Consider the following 21,600-nt stretch of genomic DNA (forward strand, 5'->3'; position numbering starts at 1 on the left):
GAACTGTCCTTGAATCCCAGGGATGAATCCCACTTGATTATGGTGTATAATCTTTTACATCATAATGTGTAATGTTGAAACTTGTTTGCTAGTATTTTGTTGAGGATTTTTGCATTTATATCAATCAGGGATATTGGCATGTAATTTTCTTTTCCTGTAGTGCCCTTGTCTAGATTTGTAACGACATAATGCTGGCCTTGCAGAATGAGTTTGAAAGTATTCCCTCTTCAGTTTTTTGGAAGACCTTGAGAAGGATTGGCATTAATTCTTCAAATGTTTTGTAGAATTCACTGTTGAAGCCTTCTGATCCTGGGCTTTTATTTGTTGGGAGGTTTTCATTACTGATTCAGTTGGTGTATTATGTTTTCTCTGTTTTAATTTCTAAGAGAGAAAGTATTGATAGTGGTAGTGTACAAAAACTAAAGCCCTTGAGGGGGATGGGAAGATAGTTAACCTTAATATTTTCTAAGAGTGCAAAGAATTCCTGACACCAGAGAGTTTGAGAACCATTGCTTTATAGTATTCCATTGATTATACTACATTTATATATTCCATTGTTGGTAGGTGTTTGAGTTGGTTCTACTTTGGGGTATTCATTGAATAGCTACAGATGTTCTTATTCATGAGTTTTAGTGTACATATGGAAACATTTCTGTTGGGTATAAACTTAGAAGTAGAATTGCTAGATTATTGGGTGGGCATATGTTTACCTTTCCAAAGTAGTTATGCAACATTAATTTACATTCCTGTCAATGGTTATGGGAGTTCTGATTGCTTCATAGTCCAAATAAGACATTCTTAATTATGGGAAGAAATTAGAGAAAAATTATTAAATTCATGCCAGTGTTTGTTTATAAGGCATTGAGTGATAGCATAACAGAGTAAGTAAGAGCATGTACTTTCCCACTAGTTATATCTTGGTTTCAGTCTTGGTTGTGCCTCCTACTGGCTCTGAGACTTGAGCCAATTATTCAGTCTGTCTAAGTTTAAGTTTCTTTAGCAGTAAAATATGGGGTGATTATGGTAAGTACTACACAGAATTTGTTGTAGGGATTAAATGGGTTACCAGTGAAAAGCATTTAGTATTGGCCTTGTGGTATAGTGCCAAAGAGAAGAAAATAGGCCCAGAAGACTATAGTGAGTGAAAGATAAAAGAAGGCACAAAAAAGTGATAGCATTTTTTGTTTTAACTTTTTGAAAACAATTATTTAGGTTTTAGATGTTTTCATTACTACACAGAAAATAACTATTTAGAAATAATTTCATACCTACAAAAAGTTATAAAATAAAAATAGTACAAGGAACACCCATACTCTCTTTACTTAGATTTGGCTATTGACGATAATGTACTCCCATTTTCTTTATCATTTGTGCTCCCTGGACCTGTGTGCGCCTACATAATTCTTTTTCTGAACATTTTGAGGATGTTATGTACGTTATAATTCTTCACCCTTAAATCCCTTAGTCTGATTTCCTGATAAAAGGAATAGCCTGTTCCATAATCACAGTACACTTACCTTCTTCATAAATTTACATTGATAAAACCTTTATATTACCCATGTTCGGGTTCTATTAGTTGATTTCTCTCTAGGTTTTTACCCCTTCCAGTACAAGATTCAGATTGTGGGAATACACTTAGTTATCGTGTCTCTTTAGCATCATTTCTCTTTTTCTTTATTCGTTTCAGCAGTGACATTTGAAGAATATAGTACTTCCCTTCCACTTCTAAAAAACAAATCTTTTCTCGGGGCGCCTGGGTGGCACAGCGGTTAAGCGTCTGCCTTCGGCTCAGGGCGTGATCCCGGCGTTCTGGGATCGAGCCCCACATCAGGCTCTTCTGCTATGAGCCTGCTTCTTCCTCTCCAACTCCCCATGGTTGTGTTCCCTCTCTCGCTGGCTGTCTCTATCTCTGCCAAATAAATAAATAAAATCTTTAAAAATAAAAAATAAAAAATAAAAAAAAATAAAAAACAAATCTTTTCTCATTTCACATTTGTCTGATGTTTCCTCCAGATTAGATCAAGCTTATGCATTCTTGGCCAAAATTCTGCTTAGATGATGTTGTGTCCTCTAGGTTTCCCATTTGGAGGTACGTGATACCTATCATTAGTGATGTTAATTTTGATGACCATTGAAGGTGTTGCCCAGTTTCTCCATTGTGTGACAGATTTTTTTTCTCCTTGCAACTAATAAGCAGTGTGTGAGAGAAACTTTTAATACCTTGCAGATATCCTCATCCTCATCATCATTTTCCCCTAGGTTGACTATCCACTGACAATGATTCTTGCCTGTTTTTTTTTTTTTTTTTTTTTAGAGCACCTTCTTTCTGGTATAACAGGGTATTCTATGCCCCTATTGTACCTACCCTGCTCTAGTGCTATAGTGAGCCATTTCTTCAAGGAGCCCTGGTTTCTTTTAGTTGAGAATGCTAGTAGAGGCCAAGATCAAGGTGCTAAGTGATCTCATTGCTACTGGAATGTCTGGGTCTTGACCTTTTCATTAGACAAAACTAGCACATATACACATGTATGTGCATATAGCAGGCTAACATGCACATACATACACATATACAAACATGTATTTACGTGTGTACGTGGACATATGTATATTTTTGAAAACATGATTTTATACCAGTATTTCCAATTCCATAACAATCTTACTTGACTCTTTTGTCTTTCCCTGTTTTATATCTTTGTTCCTTTTCCCTACACAGTGAGATCCTTGGCTCATTTGCTCAATTCTGTAATACATCTCAACTAGTTTCAGAATTGCATTGTCCATACCACTATAATTAAAAAACAACCTACAAAAAACATTCAGGGTTTGTTTGTACTTCTCCCCACCCTGCCTGTGAGATAATAGAAAATATATGTATTGATCTCTGACCCCAGTTTCTGGCACAGAATTCCTGAAGCTCTTCAAAATTCCTAAGTGGTAAGAACATTAGGAGCGTCACTTGTTATAATATTTGGTGTTTTTTTTTTTTTTTTAAGATTTTTTTAGTAATCGCTGTACGCAGTATGGGGCTTGAACTTACAACCTTGAGATCAAGAAGCACATGCTCTGCTGACTGAGCCAGGCAGGTGCCCACTAATATTTCGTTCTTGACCCTGGGTCCTACCCCAGCTACTGAAACCCTTGTAAACTCCTAAGTTATAAGGGTACTAGAAGCATATTTTGTTCTAATGAGGCAAATCTGGGTGGGCTCCTGGATGGCTCCTGAGATGGTCACCAGACGGATCAAGCCAAATTTAGAAGCTTGGAATTTTGAGCCCCACCTTCAATTCTCAAGAAACTAGAGAGGGGTTGGAAATGGAGTTAATAATTGATCATGGCTGTGTGAGGAAGCTTCCATGAAGTCCCAACAGTATGGAGCAACAGGTTGGTGAGCATATCCATCATGTACCAGGAGGGTGATGCATCCCAGCTGTACGGGGACAGAAGCACCTATGCTTGGGACCCTCCCAGATCTTGCCCTGTTTGTCTGTCTGGTTGTTCTTCTGTATTCTTTGTCTGATCTTTTAATAAACTGGCAAATGTAGGGAAGTTTTTATGTGAGTTTTGTGAGCTGTTTTAGCTAAAAACCAAATCCAAGGGAGAGGAGGTCAGGGAACCTCTGATTTTGTAGCCAAGTTGGACAGAAGTTATGGATAATCTGGGGACCCACTACTTGAGATTAGCACCTGAAGTGTAGGACAGTCTCATTTAAGACTGAGCCCTTAACCTGTGGGATCTGACACTATCTACTTGAAGATGGTGTCATAATTGAGTTAAATTGTCAGATACCTAGTTGGTGTCACAGAATTGTTTGGTGTGGTTAAAAGACCCCACGTCTGTGGTCAAAAGTGTTGTGAACGTGGTAGTAGTGTCAGAGTAAAGGAGAAACATGGGAGGTGGACTCTTTCCTTTTCACTGCCCAAGGCTGAAAATATGGGGTCAGATTCTGTGTTCATAAGTTACTTAGTTCCTTTGACCCCTCTTTCTTTTGGTGTGAATATGTATTCATTTGAAATATGCTTAGTTCCTTTGTTTCACTACACCCTCCCCCACTCTGATTGGTTTAAGTCTTTGAATATGCATTATGTTAATGTGTTTTCAAAAGTCGTTTTTTTCCTGTATCTCTTCTACTTATCCTCCCCACCTTTGTAGGTAATCAACTTTATTGTTTCCTAGTTTTATCCATCCTGTGTTTTTTATTGTAATAAACAGATCCATGTATGTTTTCTAATTTTCCTTGTCCCTTACCCAAAAAGTGACATATGTGTCCTTTTGTGCTTTGCTCTTTTTCTCTTAATAATATCCTGTAGAAATCACTCCATGTCAGCCATAGATGGCTTCCTTATTATTTTTACAGCTGTATAATGCTCCATTTTGGGTATGTACTATAGTTTATTCAGCCAATCTCCTATACACAGCAGGCTTTTTAAGAAGATAACATTTACAAATTCTTGAAAATGATTAAGAAATGGAATGTAATACAAATACAGTTTGAGTCTTTAGTGCATCCTGCGTTTAATTATATAACCAAATAAACTGTAAAAATTTAAGTTCTGTAGTGAAAAATACCAGAAGATCTTTATTATAACCCCTAGCATAATAGTCAGCTTGGTTATATCCCTTTTTTTCCTCCATATAGTAGTTTGTTGTCATCCATTAGTTATAACTCTAAGAGAAGAAAGTGGGGACTGAAAGAGAGATATTCCAGATAAGATCAGTCACTTTCAGTTGATTTGAAGTTTACCAAAACTAGAGAGAGAAAGCTTAATATGTTTTAGTACTGTCACTAAGAGAAAGTCAAATGACAGGCTGTACTAGTGTAATACACTTACAGCAAAAGAACGGGGGTAATTCAGAACTGGGTTAATCTTTGAATGATCAGGGGTTAATTGTATAGTAAGTTGGTATCTTCCTCTCTGTAGGGCTAAGTGTTTATTTCTGGGATAAATATGCATTTCTCAATTCTGCAGATGTTTAGTACTTGTATTAAACAGTAATTTTGTGAGGAACTTCAGGCTTAGTACAAACAATTCAGGAAAATTTAGAATTGTAGTTGACAAAAATAGTTGCTATACAATATCTGAAAGTAGGTAGACAATTTCAGGTATGGCAAAAGGAAGGCAAAGTTATGAAGACATGTTTAAAATATAGATATATGCTCCAGTTAATGGAAACTAAAATTTTTTGTTTAATGAATAGGAAATCTAAACTGTAAACATATTTATAATTTGACACAGTGTTTTGGAATACACTGACTATTGGTATTTTATCAGAATTTAATATTGAGGTAAAAAAATAAGTTTCTAAAATATTAAGATATTTAGAGTATTACAAATGAAAATTTTTCTTAAATTAGTTTTTGAAATTTATTCTTGCTAATAATCCTGTGACAAGCCTTGTGATCCATGGATATTTATATAGGTGAGCAGACCATCATGAGATTTTTTTTTGTTTACTGAGCCAATTTTTTCCACTATATGACGCCAGTAGAACCAGACTAGATTGTCCCTAATTCCTTTTAGGAAAATTCTAGGCGAGCATACTTAACTAGGAAGTCCTCTTGGTGTCATGCAAATAGCACTGGATCAAGAATCAAAAGAGATCAAGATTCCGAAGCCCACTCTGCCGCTAAGAAGTTATGTCAGCCTATTTAGGCCTCATTTTCTTTCTTTTTTTTTTTTTTTTTTTAAGATTTTATTTATTTATTCGACAGAGATAGAGACAGCCAGCGAGAGAGGGAACACAAGCAGGGGGAGTGGGAGAGGAAGAAGCAGGCTCATAGCGGAGGAGCCTGATTTGGGGCTCGATCCCATAACGCTGGGATCACGCCCTGAGCCGAAGGCAGACGCTTAACCGCTGTGCCACCCAGGCGCCCCTAGGCCTCATTTTCTTGTCTATAATGTGAGCAGATTTATTTGTATGTTCTCTCAAATACCTTTTCAAATATTTTTTGCTGGCACATACAGAAACATTTTGGGTTTGGTAAAAATTAAGGTCATAAAGTATAAATTATTATTTTCTACATTAAGTAAGGTATATGTGCAGGTGCAAAAGTGATGAGAAAGTAAATAATTACTAATACTTTAAGAACTTATATTCGGATGGGAAAGTTTGTGCTAGATATTTATTGTCAGTGTCATACTTCATGGTGGCCTGTATATGTGAATTCCAGGAAGACAGCCATGAAGAAACTCCTGTGATCTAAGAAGTTAGAGAAAAGGATACAAAAAGAATTCTGGTTGGAAGAGTTCTGCTAATAGTAAATTTCAAAAAGAGCTATAAATTGCTTGCTAACAAGCCTTGAACTATGCCTTTTTATTTGTTCGGTTATGGTGGTTGTTTTTTGAAGTTAAATATTTCATTTAATCCCTAGGTATTTATAAAGAAGCCTCTTCATTTGGAATTGGAGGATAGAGCAGAGAGCAAGATACACTTTGAACCCTATTGTTTTGTTTTATAACTTAACTTGCAGTAATGAAAATGGATAATAGGCAAGATACTTATAAATCGTGATACCTGCTATGAAGAAGAATAAATAGTAATGTGATGGAAAGTAATGAGAAGCACAGAGAGAAAGTGTGTGTGTGTGTGTGTGTGTGTGTGTGTGTGTGTGTGTCTGGGGACTAAGACCTGAATGTTGAAAAAAAGCTAGCTAGACAAAGACCAGGCAGAAGAGAAGTAGATAAAACACAGTAAAGTGGAAAAAGATTGATATGCCCCAGGACAAGGAAAGGCAGTGTAGGGACAGGGCCGATGGAGGGACGGAGAGAGTAGCTTGAGATGAGTTTGGAGAGTTAGGACAATAAGGTCATTGAACCTTGGTAGGGAATTGATTTTATTCCAAGTGCAGTGGGTAAACTATCAAGGGGTTTAAACAGGGCAAATTACTTGCTTTAATAAACATTTTTTTAAAGATTTGTTTATTTATTTATTTGAGAGTGAGAGCGAGAGAGATCACATAGGGAGGATCACCGCTGAGCAGGGAGCCTGATTGGGGCTTGATCCCAGGACCCTGGGATCATGACCTAAGCCAAAGGCAGATGATTAACCATCTGAGCCACCTAGGTGCCCCTTTATTTTTTATTTTTTTAAAGATTTTTATTTATTTATTTGACACAGAGAGAGACAGCCAGCAAGAGAGGGAACACAAGCAGGGGGAGTGGGAGAGGAAGAAGCAGGCTCCCAGCGGAAGAGCCTGACATGGGGCTTGATCCCAGAATGCCACGATCACACCCCGAGCCAAAGGCAGACACTTAATGACTGAGCTACCCAAGGCACCCCACAAGCACCCCTTTAATAAACATTTTTAAAGTTTACCCTTTCGGGGTGGCTGGCTCAGTTGGGAGAGCATACAACTCTTGATCTCGGGGTCATGAGTTTGAGTCCCACATTAGATCTGGAGTCTACTTAAAAAAAAAAAAAGGCACCACTCTGTGTGGAAAGGAATTAGAGGGAAGCAAGAATGAAAGCAGTCAGACTATTAATAGTAGTGGAGGAGGGAGATGGTAGTAGTTTAGACCAGAGCAGTAGCATTCAGTGGAGGTGGAAGAAGTGAATATTTTGCAGATAGGACTGACTGAATTTGCTGATGGAACTGAATATCAGAGGTAAAGGAAATATTCTCAAATAATAGATTTTTTTAAAAAGATATTTAAAATTGCTCTGTTAAAACATAATATTTAGTTAAAACAATATTTAATGCCAGTTTTCTACATGATAAATACTTTCTTGACAAGTTTATCCTTTTTATTTTATCCCCCCCCCCCTTTTTTTTAGGCTTATGCATCTGGATGTGACATTGTTATACTGGGAAGTGATTTTGAAAGATTACAAATAATCCCAGGAGCTAAACATGGAAATATTCAAGTAGGATGTGTAGACTGCTCAATGCAACAAGGCAAGGTTTGTAATCTTGTAATGTGAGATTTGTTTTGAATATGGTTTTTGTCAGGATAATCTCCGAAGTATGTATTTCCTATTGAATTTGAAGGTGGTTTTGTTTCAAGGACAACATAGCTACAAATTTCTTTGACTCTCTAAGATGCACCATAGAGAACACAATTCCTGACTTTCTCAGATGGCTTAGAGATTGTCAGGAATTCTGTTCTTACCGAATTTCAAAATATAGCATGATGTTTTTCTGTGAGTTGATAATAAAATATTACCCATAGAACAGGTCTAAAGCTTACTTATTTAAAAATTAATTGGATAGAAGGAAAGGAATGACAATAAACCTTCAATCTATTTACAAATAAACTACTGAAAAGAAAGCATTTGTTAGAGTCATTCTTTCTCTGTACAGGTATCTCCTTGTAAATTCTGGATAAACTTTGTACTAAAATGGAAGTCAGCTCTTCCAAAGTCCATATTTTTTTATTAATTTATTCCAAGTCTGTAAGAAAAATGAGAAATTTTGTTTGGACTACTATTTGCATATGAAAAGTAAAAAATAACCTTGAAAGTAGAACGGCAACAACAACAAAAGAAACAGGTTATGATTCTGTATCAGGTGAAGTACAGTTCTATACAGTAGCAGTACTGGTAGAGTCATAGCTAGTAGGCAGCATAGTATATAGCTAAGAATAGCACAAGTAGGCACAGGTGGCCAGACCGAGGTATACTTGTAGCTAGATTGGACTGAACTTTGCAAATTTACTTAATTTTTTGCTAGATATTTAAATATATTATTGGACTATATGATTCCACTAGAACATTTTGTGTGAGGAATCAAATGGACCTAATCTATTTTTTTTTAAATCTAATTGTTTCTAAGGAACCTGCTAGTCTGAAAAGTTACCTCTTAGTACCTAGTGTAGAGGTACTTACGGTAAAATGAGTTTCGGCTCTTATAATCGTTACCTGTTTCTTGGACTACTATGTTACTCCTGTGTCAATTCCCTTTATAGTTACAAGTGTCTCCCATCTGTCCTTTTGTTCATACCTTTCATTCTCACTATATTACAAAGATGATCTTTATTATGAAATGTTGAAAATCCTTGGGACTTTTCCCCCTTCTCTTCAGGTTTGTTTGATATCCAGCTCTGTAGTTCTATAATCTTCCGTACTGTATTCAAACTTGCTTATAACATCTAGACTCACATAGGCCTGGCTATGTTGGAAATCCCATTTAATAACTTCCAATATGAGTTACGTTTTCATGATAACATAGATTACATGACAGTCCAGATTAAAATAAACAGGTCATTTGGTTTTACAGTCATTTTATTTTATTTTATTTTATTTTATTTTATTTTATTTTATTTTATTTTATTTTATTTTATATGTTGCTTTTAAAGATTTTATTAATTTATTAGAGAGTGAAAGCACAAGCCGGGGGAGTGGCAGAGGGAGAGGGAGAAGCAGGCTCCCCACCTAGCAGGGAGCAGGCCACCCAGGGCTCATACCAGGACCCTGGGATTATGACCTGAGCCAAAGGCAGGCGCCCCCTATAGTCATTTTCTAACTGTTTCTTTTTTTTCTCTGTAGGACTACGAGATGTATTTTTATGAGAAAATTCATCTGCATTTATCTTATTCATTTGCTTAAAAATATTCTTTGCTTCCAATTACCTTGGAAAAGTTCAAATTGTTCACCTTGGCATGAGGCCCTGTACAACCTGGCTTAGATTTCCCTTTTTGGACACATGTACATCATTCTGTTAGAAGGGACACTCTGTTCCATCTCGGCTGGTAGTCACCTTCAGGTGTACATTGCCTCTTCTGATCTTTATACTTGTGTTCATACTTGTATTATGCCCTTTTTCTACAATTGAATATTCAGTTCTCTTTGAAGTCCTACCACTCTTAAAAGCCCAAACTAAATACTCCCTCCCAGACCGACTCAGCGCAGATGATTTCTATATTTTAAGAACTTCTCAGAACACTTAAAAATAGCCATTGAAAGTTTTTTTCCATTATAAAGTACATCCTCGTTGCTTACCCCCTTCTTCTCAAGATTATATTCTTTTATTTTTATCCCTCATTCATTTTTTTTAAATCTATCAATCTCATTTCTGATATTTCATTGTTCTTCATTTGTGGCTCACCCAAGCTATAATAGTAGCCACCTCATAAAACAGAGCCATTGATTGAAAGAGTAAATCTTAAAGTTACTCAGACAAAATAGAGTATTGAAAAAAAAATACATTTCTTAGAGCATTCACAAAGGAATAGATCTAAGTTTTATTTTTAAGAAGCTAAGTACATACTGACAGAATTGTGAACTTTGAAGACAGATAACCTAGAAACTGATTTTGAAGTCCTATCTAATTTCCACTTGACGAGAAATATATCAATACATTTTTTTTCTATGAGGAAGGGTATTAATATTTACTATTATCTTATAGATAATTATATACTAGATGTTTTACCGATGTTTTAATCCTCAAACTAATTCCATTAGAAAGATAGTATTATGCATATTATAAATATAGGTAGACACACTAAGGTACAGAGAGATTATCTTGCTGATTATTCAGTGATAGTACTGGAATTCTGACTCAAGTATGGTGGTCTCTTAAAACTGATATTCTCAAGCATTGATAAATGAAGTTGTGTTGGGAGGGCTTATTTTAAGTTGTAGTATTAATTTCTTTTGCTCTTTTGATTCATAAGTAAGTTAACATATCCATAAGTTTTCTTTCTTTTTTCTTTTTAAAAGATTGCAGCATCCTATGGAAATGTTATCTCTGTTTTTGAACCAGTTAACCTACCGAAGCAAAAGAAAAATTTGGTCAGTAATTTATCATTTTTCTTTTAGGAATTGAAATGTCTTGAGTATTAAAAGACACTATTTTTAAGAGTATAAAATCAGAGTGATCATCACTATAAATTATACCATAATTAAAAGATACACATTAAATGCCACTTCCATATTTAAAATGTGTTTTAAATCTTGGATTGAAATAGAAGTAAACCAAATTGTGTTGATGAATTATATGTGTTTTTTTTCTTCTGACATTTTTCTTTTATAATAAGTATTTGAAGAGTCAACAACTTTAAGTTCGGTGATTTATTGCTAATGGCAAAAACCATTATCTAGCGAAGGGTGGCACTTTTCAGTTTTTATTATCTACTTGTATATAGTTGTTCTGCTTTTTCTTATGTATTTTGTTCTTAATGTTACATGTTTTAATTGCAGAGTCTTAATTAAGACTTAATTAAGACTTAAAAGTCTTCAGGATCAGCATAGTTGGTCTTAAGAACATTATCTTAGGAGCCATAGGACTGCTTTCTTTCCATTTGATTTCTCTGCTGCTTTCTAGCCATTTGATCCTAAGCCAGTCAGCCTTATTAGGCTCTTTGCTCAATTCTGAAATTGGTTAATAGCTATTCATTATTCCTGGGAATATTAGAATGATAACATGATGTCAAAAACTGCAGAAGTATGTTAACTATAAATAATTAATATGTTTTAATAATATACATACCTTTTATATATCTTTTAATATTTTTCATTTCATTTTTGCTTAGCTCATTAGTATCTTAAAACTCCCTCTGTCTTAGTATGACAGCTGTTATTTCTTTTTTATAAATAAGACAGCAGAGCCCCAAAGAAAATTAATTGGTTGACCATTGAAATAGCTGCTGAGCCACAGAACTAAGTAAAACCAGCTGTATTGATTCCTAAGTGTGAGCATTCTTTTCCCTACCATGTGTTAATGAAAAAACATTTTCTCTAGGTTAACTGATACTCATTTAAAAATTTCATGGAAAAAGAGTCCACAGTCCTCTACTGATTTATATTTGTGTTGTGTATTACCTAATGAATCCAACATTAGAGGCCCTGATAACCTATGAATTAGTAATTGATAGTATTAAAAGTAAGTCATTACTCTGCTCAGAATGATTTATTTGAAGTAGTATTCCATAAATATTTATTGAATGAGGTAACTGATTTTTTAAAAAAAAGTTGGTATGTTATGTTAAAATGCCTTTATTACAAAGGGTAGAATCAAGAATTTTAGTTTCTGCCCATTTTCTCATGTACTAAATAAAATTGTTTAATGTAATGCCAAAAAGTCAGAGAGAAGAGGCTGGTTTATTGATAGGCAGCACTGACTTTGCAGAATGGGTTTAGAAAAAGCTTGATGAATAAAGGGAAAACTGGATCAAATGGAAAAACGGACTTGGAAGGTACACAGAATTTGTAATTCCTGGGTAGAGTCTCAGAGAATCTGTAGATTCTCATAAAAGAGGTATTATTTCCTTTCCTGTGTACATTTTAGAATATTTTTTTTAAGGTGGTGATTCTTCATGAGAGGAAAACTTCAGAATCACTAGTTGGACTATGTGTCCAGATCCTGCCCTCGGGATTTCTAAATCTGTAGATGTGGGGTTGTGCCTAGGCACTTCTATGTCTGTTTCTAGAGAGGGCTGTGATGTGCACTATGATTAAGAGCCATTCCTACAAGGCATTGTTTCATAAAAGCATATTTTGCAGACCACCTGTAGAGAATCGCCTGGGGTGTTCATTTAAAGTACACATTCCTCATTCTGTTTTTTTTGAGCCTGAACCTTTGGATATGTGTCTCAGAAATCTGAATTCTTAGTAAACATCTCAGGTTATTGTACTAAAGTATAAGAACCACTACATTAAAAGATTGTTTATGGGTTTCAGTCTTTTAGAGGTTAGTGAAATCAACTTAGTAGCCCATAGCCTGAACTTAAAAGGAAAGGAAGTAAAATGGAAAATGTTAAGAGTGCATCACATGTAGTAAGGGTAAACCTAGATTGCATTTGTGTGTGTGTGTGTGTGTGTGTGTTTGGGTCCTATTGCAACATATATTTCTTACTGGTTTACAGGTAAAATTTTTTGAAAAACTGTTGCTTTAATGAATGAAAAAAATCTTATATAATGGAAGTGTTACATCTCGTAATCTGAGTTTTCACACGTACTTTTTGATCTCAGGTGAGGATAAAACATTAAAAGAGAAGGAAGCTTCAGATAGCACAGACACATATACATTTAAAATTAAACCTTCGTAACTATAATAATATAAGGTAATCATTGTAATTTTAAAAATATGAGGTTAACGAGAATGCTGTCCAAAGTGGCACATGCTTACTGGTTGTTTACGCTGAAGACAGGCTTTTGGACCTCCAGGAATGGGTATTCATTCTCTTACTAATCTCTTCCATCACATATTTCTTACTATTCTCAACTGAATTGAACATTTTGTTCCCCACTAAAAATGACTGCATGGTCACTTGTACCTCAAAAAAAAAAAAAATGACTTCATGTATTCCTAAATAATAAGCATGAATGTATATATTTGATAGAGAAAAGCTGCCAATAATAATTGGCTAAATGAGTTTTTCTATTTTAATTTTAGGAATTATATAGTCAATGGCAGAAAAGTGGCCAGTTTTTTCTGGAATCAATAGCACACAACATAACTTGGGATCCTTCAGGTAAGAAATGGATTAACTGAAATGAAATATCACTTGCTAGGCTATTTCTTTTATTACTGTCCTATATTTCAGTTCTGCTTTGCGTGACATTGTGGGGAATAAAAAATGGGTAAAACATTATGTTCTTTTAGAGCTTATACTGAAATGAAGACAAATACTCACTGTAATACCTGTTGTTTTGGGAAAGAGACTTTAATTCTTTCTGGAAAATTGAAGTTTCATTGAAGAGGAGCTTTTTGACCTGCGATGATTAGGTAGATTTTAACTTTGAGAGTGGGGATAGATGGGAGGAGAGAAAAAGAAGTAAATTCTAAGAAAAGATAATGTCTGTATGTATCACTTACGTATTTCTGCATTAAAAAAAAAATTCCAAAGCCATTTTTACCAATCTACCACAGTGAGTAAAGGCACAGAGAAAGAAAGCATAAGGTACATTCTCTTAATGCTTAGGACTTCATTGAGGCTGGAATGAGTCTGGTGATAAGGAGATAAGACTGCAGCATATTATGGAATGCCTTTAAAGTTATGCTAAGGTATTTGATTTTAATTCTTTTGACTATCCAGAAAAATATTATATGTTTTGAAAGTGGCTCCTGACAAGCTAAGATTTATGGTTTTGTATGATTTTTCTGGTAGCAGTAAGCTGGAAGGAACAGGAGGATAAATATTTATAATTTTTCCTAATTACCTTTGCATAGTATGCATTCACGTAGTCTCAATGAGAAATAAGAATTTAGTTCAGGACCTTTAATGTAATAGGTGCTTAATTAATGTTGAATGACTAATGAAAGGAGTGTATAGATATGAAAAGGATTTAGGTGATAGAATTGACATTACTTGACAGTTGGATTTTAGAGTATTTTGAGAGTATCTGTGTTCACAAGAAGAGTGATATGTAGGAGTTATAGATGGTGGAACATAGGTTTTGTCTGGACATGTGGAATTTGACATGCTTGCATACCATATAGCAATATCCAAAATATAGAAATTTCTAGAATATAAGAAGTATGTTTAAACATAGAAGCCATCAGTTTAGATAAGATAGTTTGCATTTTCATACAGTAGGTGAAATGGATGAGAAAAAATGTTTATTTAGAAAACAAAGTTCAGAACGCTTGGAAATTATTTAGAAGATAAAGATTATCTTTGAGATACTTTTTAAAAAAAAATCAGTGTTTTAAAATGCTTTTTCTTATGTAAGGATGTAGGATTGATGCCTTCTAGCAGGTAACCTATATGTATATTTTATGCATACAGTAGAAAGAGGTCAGACCTGGGTTCAAATTTGCCATTTAGTTTAGTACAGCCATTTATGTGTAACTCTACTATAGATAGTGAGACTTATGTCCCAGTTAATGCCTGTTTCTCCAGTGATTGTTAATAGTGTCACCTTCTCTCAAAAAAGTTCCTATATGGATGATATATTATAGGGTTATTCTATTATAGCCCAACATTCTATTGTAATTATTTGTTGACATTGTTTAAATTTTTGATTAGACAAGGGCTGAGATTCTATTTTATTCAGTATTTTATTTTTGGGGGGACCATTTGGGGCTTTCAGTAAATGTTCACATATTTGGCTATAAGTTTTATGATCATGAAATTACTTAACAGATCAAGAATGGTTAACTCTCTTGTAAATTCAGGTAATATCTATTTCACAAGCTAGGTTTTTAATGATCAGATATGGTAGTGTATTTGAAAGTACTTGGTAAATGATAAGAGCCCTATAAAAATAGTGTTAGCAAGTAAACTAGCTACTTGAAGCGTCATATTTATAACTGCAATAAAAACATTTCACGTTAGAATTAAGTGATATTTCTTTAGTAATAACATAATAGTTGCTTGGAAATTTTGTACCATTGGTCTATCAGTACTAATGCTTTGGAGGATAATATTAATGTTAAATTCCTCTGTCATCATTACAGAGTTGTATCAAAAGATAATTACTTATTTTCTTAACTATCTAGTAGTGACTTGACAACAGCTTATGACCATTATCTCTTTATTATGATTAAGTTAAAATTCACATAGAAATTTATTATTTTTCTTTTTATAATCAAAAAGTTTAAAATCTAATGGTTTGGTTAAGACATGGGTTATTGTCATAATAAATATTTGGAAGCAATTGGTATATTATTTTTGCAAGTGAGCTTTAATTATTTATAAACAGATTTTAAATATTTTAAGTGAAGTACTAGTATTTTGGTTTTGATTGATACTTAACTATATGCCAGGTATTGGAATATAAAGAAATTTTTTCAGATGATCCTACTAAATTGACTGTAGTACCTTTGTATTTTCTCCAGATCCACTATGGCATCTGGCTTAAATCATAAGATTTTCTCTTTAAGACTTTTTATGTATGCTTTGTTTCCCTACTTTACTATTCATACCTCCACCCTTTGTATTCAGGTCAGTATACTGTACCACACCTTAACTATTTTTGTATCATTTCATAACTAGAATTATTTTGTATTCTATATTAATCTCTTAATCCTTCATGCTGTGTCTTAATTCAACTTCAGCTTATGTTAAAGAAAATTTGTAGAAACCAAGCTCATAAATACAGAGGTGAGATTGGCGATTGCCAGAGGCAGGAATGAGGGGTAGATGAAATACGTGAGGGGGGGTGGTACAAAAGGTACAAAATTCTAGTTATAAAATATACAAGTCCTGAGGATGTAATGTACAGCATGGTGACCATGGTTAACAATACTTAATTGTATATTTGAAAGTTGCTGAGAAAGTAGATCTTAGAAATTCTGGCATCACAAGAAAAAAATTGTAACCAATTGTGGTGACAGATGTTAACTAGATTTACTGTGCTGACCATTTTGCAGTATATGCAAAATCAGATCATTATGTTGTACACCTGCAATGAATATAATGTTATATGTAAGTTATATCTCAATTTTAAAAAAAGAAAACTTGTGTCTGTTGTTATTCTAAACAGTGGAATAATAACCAAATGTAAATGGAATGTCTCATTGGTGCTTTCTAAGCTGTTTTTATCTGTTCATGAGGCTTTCTATCTAGTTGCTACTATTTATTGAGCTTCTGCTAAGTGCCTGGCCTGTGTTAGATGGGGTATACATATTATAGCTAATCATTGCAATAGCTCTATCACACTTACGATTTTATAGGTGAGAAGAAAATTGAGGCTCAGAGTTTGTCCCACTAGATCAAATTCACATGACTAACTAAGTGACTTATTTGGGATTTAGACACAAGAGTTACTGATCTACAGTCTGTTTTGTTACAGACCCACTTTCCTTTTGAAGTAAAGTGATCTTTCTAGAGATACACAATTCCACAGTCCTTAATTGCCAAAGTGAATGCCTTACTTATTTTAAACTTTTTGACCACAGTTGTGTCTCTCTCTTTCTCTTTTTTGATTGGATGACAACATAGCCTTCTCCTCAGTTACCCAAGTCATAAGTTGAAATCTGTCCTTGAAACCTCTTGTATCTCCTGTTTTTTAGTTGGTGTCAAGCCTTGAAAATTCTGCTTTTGAAATGGCTTTCAAATCCTTGCTTTTATTTTCATATTTGATTCAGATCCTCATGATTTCCTTTGTGTATTATAGTCAGTTAACCAGGTTTCCCTGTGTTTTTGTTATTCCTCATCTCATCTATCTCTAGTCTTAGTTTTTAAAAAGAATCTTTACCTTTCTTTGTGTAGTGAAGTTTTTGAAAGCATGGTGAAAATTATGAATTACCTCTCTAGAAAATTTGTACATGCTATACAGATAAATTTTGCGTATTATCTCAGCAGAGGGAGCTTTACAGGCCTCTTCAAGTCCATCTGTTGACATCTCCCCACCCTAGTTCAGACCCCTTGTTCTAAAATACAGATCCACTTACATAACCCCCACAGACTTAAAGCTCCCAACTATCTATAACAAGGTCCAAATCCTTACAAACTTCGAAAATGCTTTACAGTCTGACTCCAGAAACTTTTCCAACCTTATTTCTTTTTCTAAGTCTACTGTATACCTTATTCCTTAACCATAAACCAGATTATGAATCATTCTTGGGAATATATTTGAACTTGTATGACTTCATGTCTCTCTTTACAGTATGTCTCTACCAGAATGTGAAGTCATCATGAAAAAGGACAGTGCTTCACTTGTCATTGTATTCCCCCCCCCCCCCCAGTGGCTAGTGCAGTGCTTGGTACAAAGAAGATGCTCATTAAATGTTTGTTAAATCAGAGATTATACGACCTATTCCCTTTTTTCCCAAGCTGCTTCAACAAAATTAAAATACAGCCTCTTTCTCTCCCCCAAATCTTTTCGTTATTTAACTTTTCTTAGAAGTTGTGTTATTTTTATAGTATTATATGAAACTCTTGACCGTGTGACTTAACTCACTAATTAAATAAATAATAAATGGTGAATAATGTATATATATTTTTAGGCAATCGTCTTTTAACTGGTTCTAGCTGTTTGCAACTGTGGTCCAATGCTAACTTGGAGAAACCATCTGAAGATGAAAATCCAGATAAAACAGATCTTAATTTGGGGGACTGGAGATGCATTTGGCATTGCAAGTAAGCAATTAATTAGGGGATTAAAGTGATAAACCTGTTCATGTGGGTTTTATTGTGAATGTCTTTTAGTTTGTGTAAAACTACACTAACATAGAAGTATTGATTTTTTATTCTGTGATAGGTCTTTTCTTATACACAGGGGATGCACTATTTCCCATGTCAGCAGATCCAGTTTTTTTAATTATTGAATAAAACACCTGGAAAGAGACATAAGAAATTTGTTAAGCTTGTATGATTATCATTAAGTAGAAACTTGCTAAATTATACAAAAGGAGACAGAGACACTTTCCATGCTTTTGACTAGAAGTTTTCCTTTTGTGAAGAAGTGTATTTTTCCCAAGTTACTTTATGTATTGAACATATCCTTGTCAAAATTCCATTGGAATTTCTACTTTTGAGCATAGTTTTAAACTTCTTTTAGAAGGTTAAATATGGAAAAATCAGGGAAACTGAAAGAAAAGAAAGAAGATAGCGTAGTAAAATGATCTAAAGCTAGAGCTGGTCAAGCAGTTTGTTTTTGATGTAGAAATAGATTAGGGTCCAGGATTAGACACAGTTACAGGGAGATTCAATATATAAAGTGTCATTTTACATCATGGGGCAAACTTGGTAGCTCTGTGGAGAAAATGAAATTAGAGTCTGTTTCATACCTGACACCACAATCAGTGTCAAAAGAAGGAACCATTGAATTTCTATACAATGAAACAAATACTAGAAGAAAATACAGGTGAATTTTTGTAATTTAGAACTGCAGTGTCCATTATGGTAGCAACTAGTGACATACCACTTTTGAGCCCTTGAAATGTGACCAGTCTGAATTGAGATGAACTGTAGGTATACGATATACACTGGATTTCAAGAACTTAACGCAAAGGAAAACAATTTAAAATATCGCTAATTTTTTTAATTGATACATGTTGAAATGGTAATATTTTTGATATATCAGCTTAAATAAAATAATTTATTATTTTTTTCAGATTTCATTTATTTGAGAGAGAGTGAGCTAGAGAGAGAGAGAGAGCCTGTAAGCGCGTGAGTGCGCACATGGGCGGTGGGAGGGGCAGAGGGAGAGGGAGAAGCAGGCTCCTCTCTGAGCACAGAGGCAGGGGGCTGGATCCCTGGGATTCCAGGATCATGACCTGAGCTGAAGCCAGATGCTTAACCAATGAGCCACCCAGGCTCCCCTTAAATAGAATAATTTCACCTGTTTCTTTTTACTTTTTAAAAATGTGGCTACTAGGAAATTTAACATTTGATGTTTATGTTCTATAGCTGTTGCATGAAAAATGCTGCCTTAGGTTGGGGAAGACTTTCTAGGTATGATACCAGAACTAGAAACTGAAAGGAAGGGAAAGGAAAACATCAATAGTTGGAACTGTATCAATAAAAAGTTTCTGTAAAGCAAGGAAACTAAAAAGTTGAGGGGAAATATTTGCAATTTGTAGTTAATGCCTTTTTTAAAAGGAGGTCTTAAAAACTAACTAGGAAAAAAACAGATAATAGTAAACAAAAATGGACAATGAAGAGAAAAATTGTAAATGGTGGTACATAGGAATAATAGCAAATTAAGTAAGAGTTGATGGACCTCACTCAAAATCAAGAAATGCAAAATATCCAGAAAGAATAGGATGAATAATATATACATTATTAGTGAGTGTTTGGAGAACAGGTACTCTTATATTCTGAAATAAGGGAGTGCAGTTGGTATTTTTCTGTAAAGCAATTTGGAAGTATGAATCAACAGGCTTAATTTCTTTAATACCCTTGAGATACTAACTCCAAGTTTCATTCATTCATACAGCAAATATTTGCTGAGTGTTTATCATGTTTCAGGCAGTGGTAAAAGTACTTGGATTATAGCACTGATCAGGTAGGGAGAGAGAGACTATAAACCAGTAAATCCATATGACAGAATGTTAAATGGCATTTTTCCTGAGTCAGTTTTATATGAAACAGTAATAAGAAATATATCAGATCCCAAAGCAAGAGTAAGGTAGACCTGGTATAGAGAGTTTAGAAAAGAGGTTTCAGAGCAGCTGGTTCCATGTATTTTGCACCCCTCAGCTAGATCATAGGTTTTAAAAAGGGTTAACCTATGGAGAGGGAATAGGATTTTGCATAGAAAATTCTTTAGCAAGAGTTCCTGTAAGCTTGTGGAGAGGAAGCAGCAAAGTGTTATATTGCCTTCACCGCAGGGCTTCTGTGGGTTCAACTGAGAATTTGAAATGTGTTTCGTGCATTTGGGAGAGGGGAAGAATCTTAAGTTAAATCAAGGTCAGGGTCTACAGTAATAACTAGGATTAGACATACTATTTGTTTGAGATGGTTATTTAATTAAGCAGAAAAGCCATGGCACTCGGGTTTCAGTTTAGAAGCAGCTGATCATTACACTAACTGGAACACATTTAAAACATCGAGTTTGATCACATTCCTTTTGTGATGCGTTTAAAACACTTTTTATACATGTTAGATGAAGATCGGTAGTACGATAGAGAAAAGTAAGTAGGATAAGGGGAAGAAGAGTAGAGGTGACTTCTGAGTGTAGACCTGAGGGACTTGAGGGAGCAGGCGAAGGACGCTGCAGGCAGAGGGAACCTCGAGCACAGACTCTGGTCAGGGTGTGCGTAGCTTGTGTCTGGAGTAAAGGCCGCTTAGAGGTTATTGTGAGGCTTTTGCCTTTTATTCCGAGTTGGGAAGCTCTTTTGAGGATTTTGAGCCGGGAGAGCACTGAGGACTGATTTCCCCTTTAAAAGGACCTGCCTTAACTGCTCTTTTGAGAAGACCTAGAGACAAAGGTCATAGTCATGGAGAGGACTGCCATGAAGATCAGGCACTTTTAATTATTTGTTTTAAGAATGTCCTCAGAATTAACCAGATGCATAAAAATGCATATACAAGAATGTTCGCTGCACCAGTTTTTTTATAGCAGCAAAAATGAGAAAAAAGCAGTGAATGGTTAAATTATTTTGAGGCATTGCATATATCTGTAGTGGAATAGCATAGCCAGTAAGATAATACAGACCTATACACATTGATATGCAAACATGTTTGTTACATACTTTAAAATAAATATTACAAAGCAAATTGTAAATATGACCTCACTTTCCATCCCCTCCTTCCTCATATCCTATCACAAAAAGTAGAGAGGGTGGAGAGATGGGTCTGGAAGTCTGTGTCTTAAAATGTTAGCAATGGTTTTGCCTGGGAATGGGTGTGTGGTAGTGGTGAAACTGATGATTTCATTTTCTTCTTTTCATACATATGTATCAATATTTTCTATTACATATTTTTTACATTTAAAATCAAGAAGAAAAGTTAATGTTTTTATTAGTTTCAGAGGTAGAATTTAGTGTTTCATCAGTTGCCTGTAACACCCAGTGCTCATTACATCACATGCCCTCCTTAATGCCCATCACCCAGTTATCCCACCCCCCCCATCTCTCCTCCAGCAACCTTCAGTTTGTTTCCTAGAAGAAGTTATTTTAATTTGGAATAAACTGTGACAGAATTCCTCTTTGGCCTCCTTCACAAATAAATTAAAGATGAATCTGTCTAAGCAGGAAATTGGGTGAAGAAAAGGAAAGCAGTGATAGTGAGGGTGGTCTTGAGATCAGTGTACAGGGTAGCCGGAAGGGAA

The 21,600-nt window shown here is 34.8% G+C and overlaps 1 protein-coding gene across 4 annotated transcripts in view; it reads left to right on the forward strand.

The window, feature by feature from the left end:
• The window catches only part of DMXL1 (Dmx like 1), a 127,984-nt gene that overhangs the window by 8,668 nt on the left and 97,716 nt on the right, over positions 1–21,600 (forward strand). For all 4 annotated transcript variants that reach the window (XM_026507808.4, XM_044387346.3, XM_044387347.3 and 1 more), the window contains exons 2-5: positions 7,774–7,899; positions 10,657–10,728; positions 13,331–13,409; positions 17,831–17,963. In XM_026507808.4, the coding sequence (XP_026363593.1) occupies positions 7,774–7,899; positions 10,657–10,728; positions 13,331–13,409; positions 17,831–17,963 (410 nt within the window). The remainder of the gene's footprint in view (positions 1–7,773; positions 7,900–10,656; positions 10,729–13,330; positions 13,410–17,830; positions 17,964–21,600) is intronic.

The sequence above is a fragment of the Ursus arctos genome, unplaced genomic scaffold (genome assembly GCF_023065955.2).
Source record: "Ursus arctos isolate Adak ecotype North America unplaced genomic scaffold, UrsArc2.0 scaffold_5, whole genome shotgun sequence".
In the NCBI taxonomy this organism is placed as follows: Eukaryota; Metazoa; Chordata; class Mammalia; order Carnivora; family Ursidae; genus Ursus; species Ursus arctos.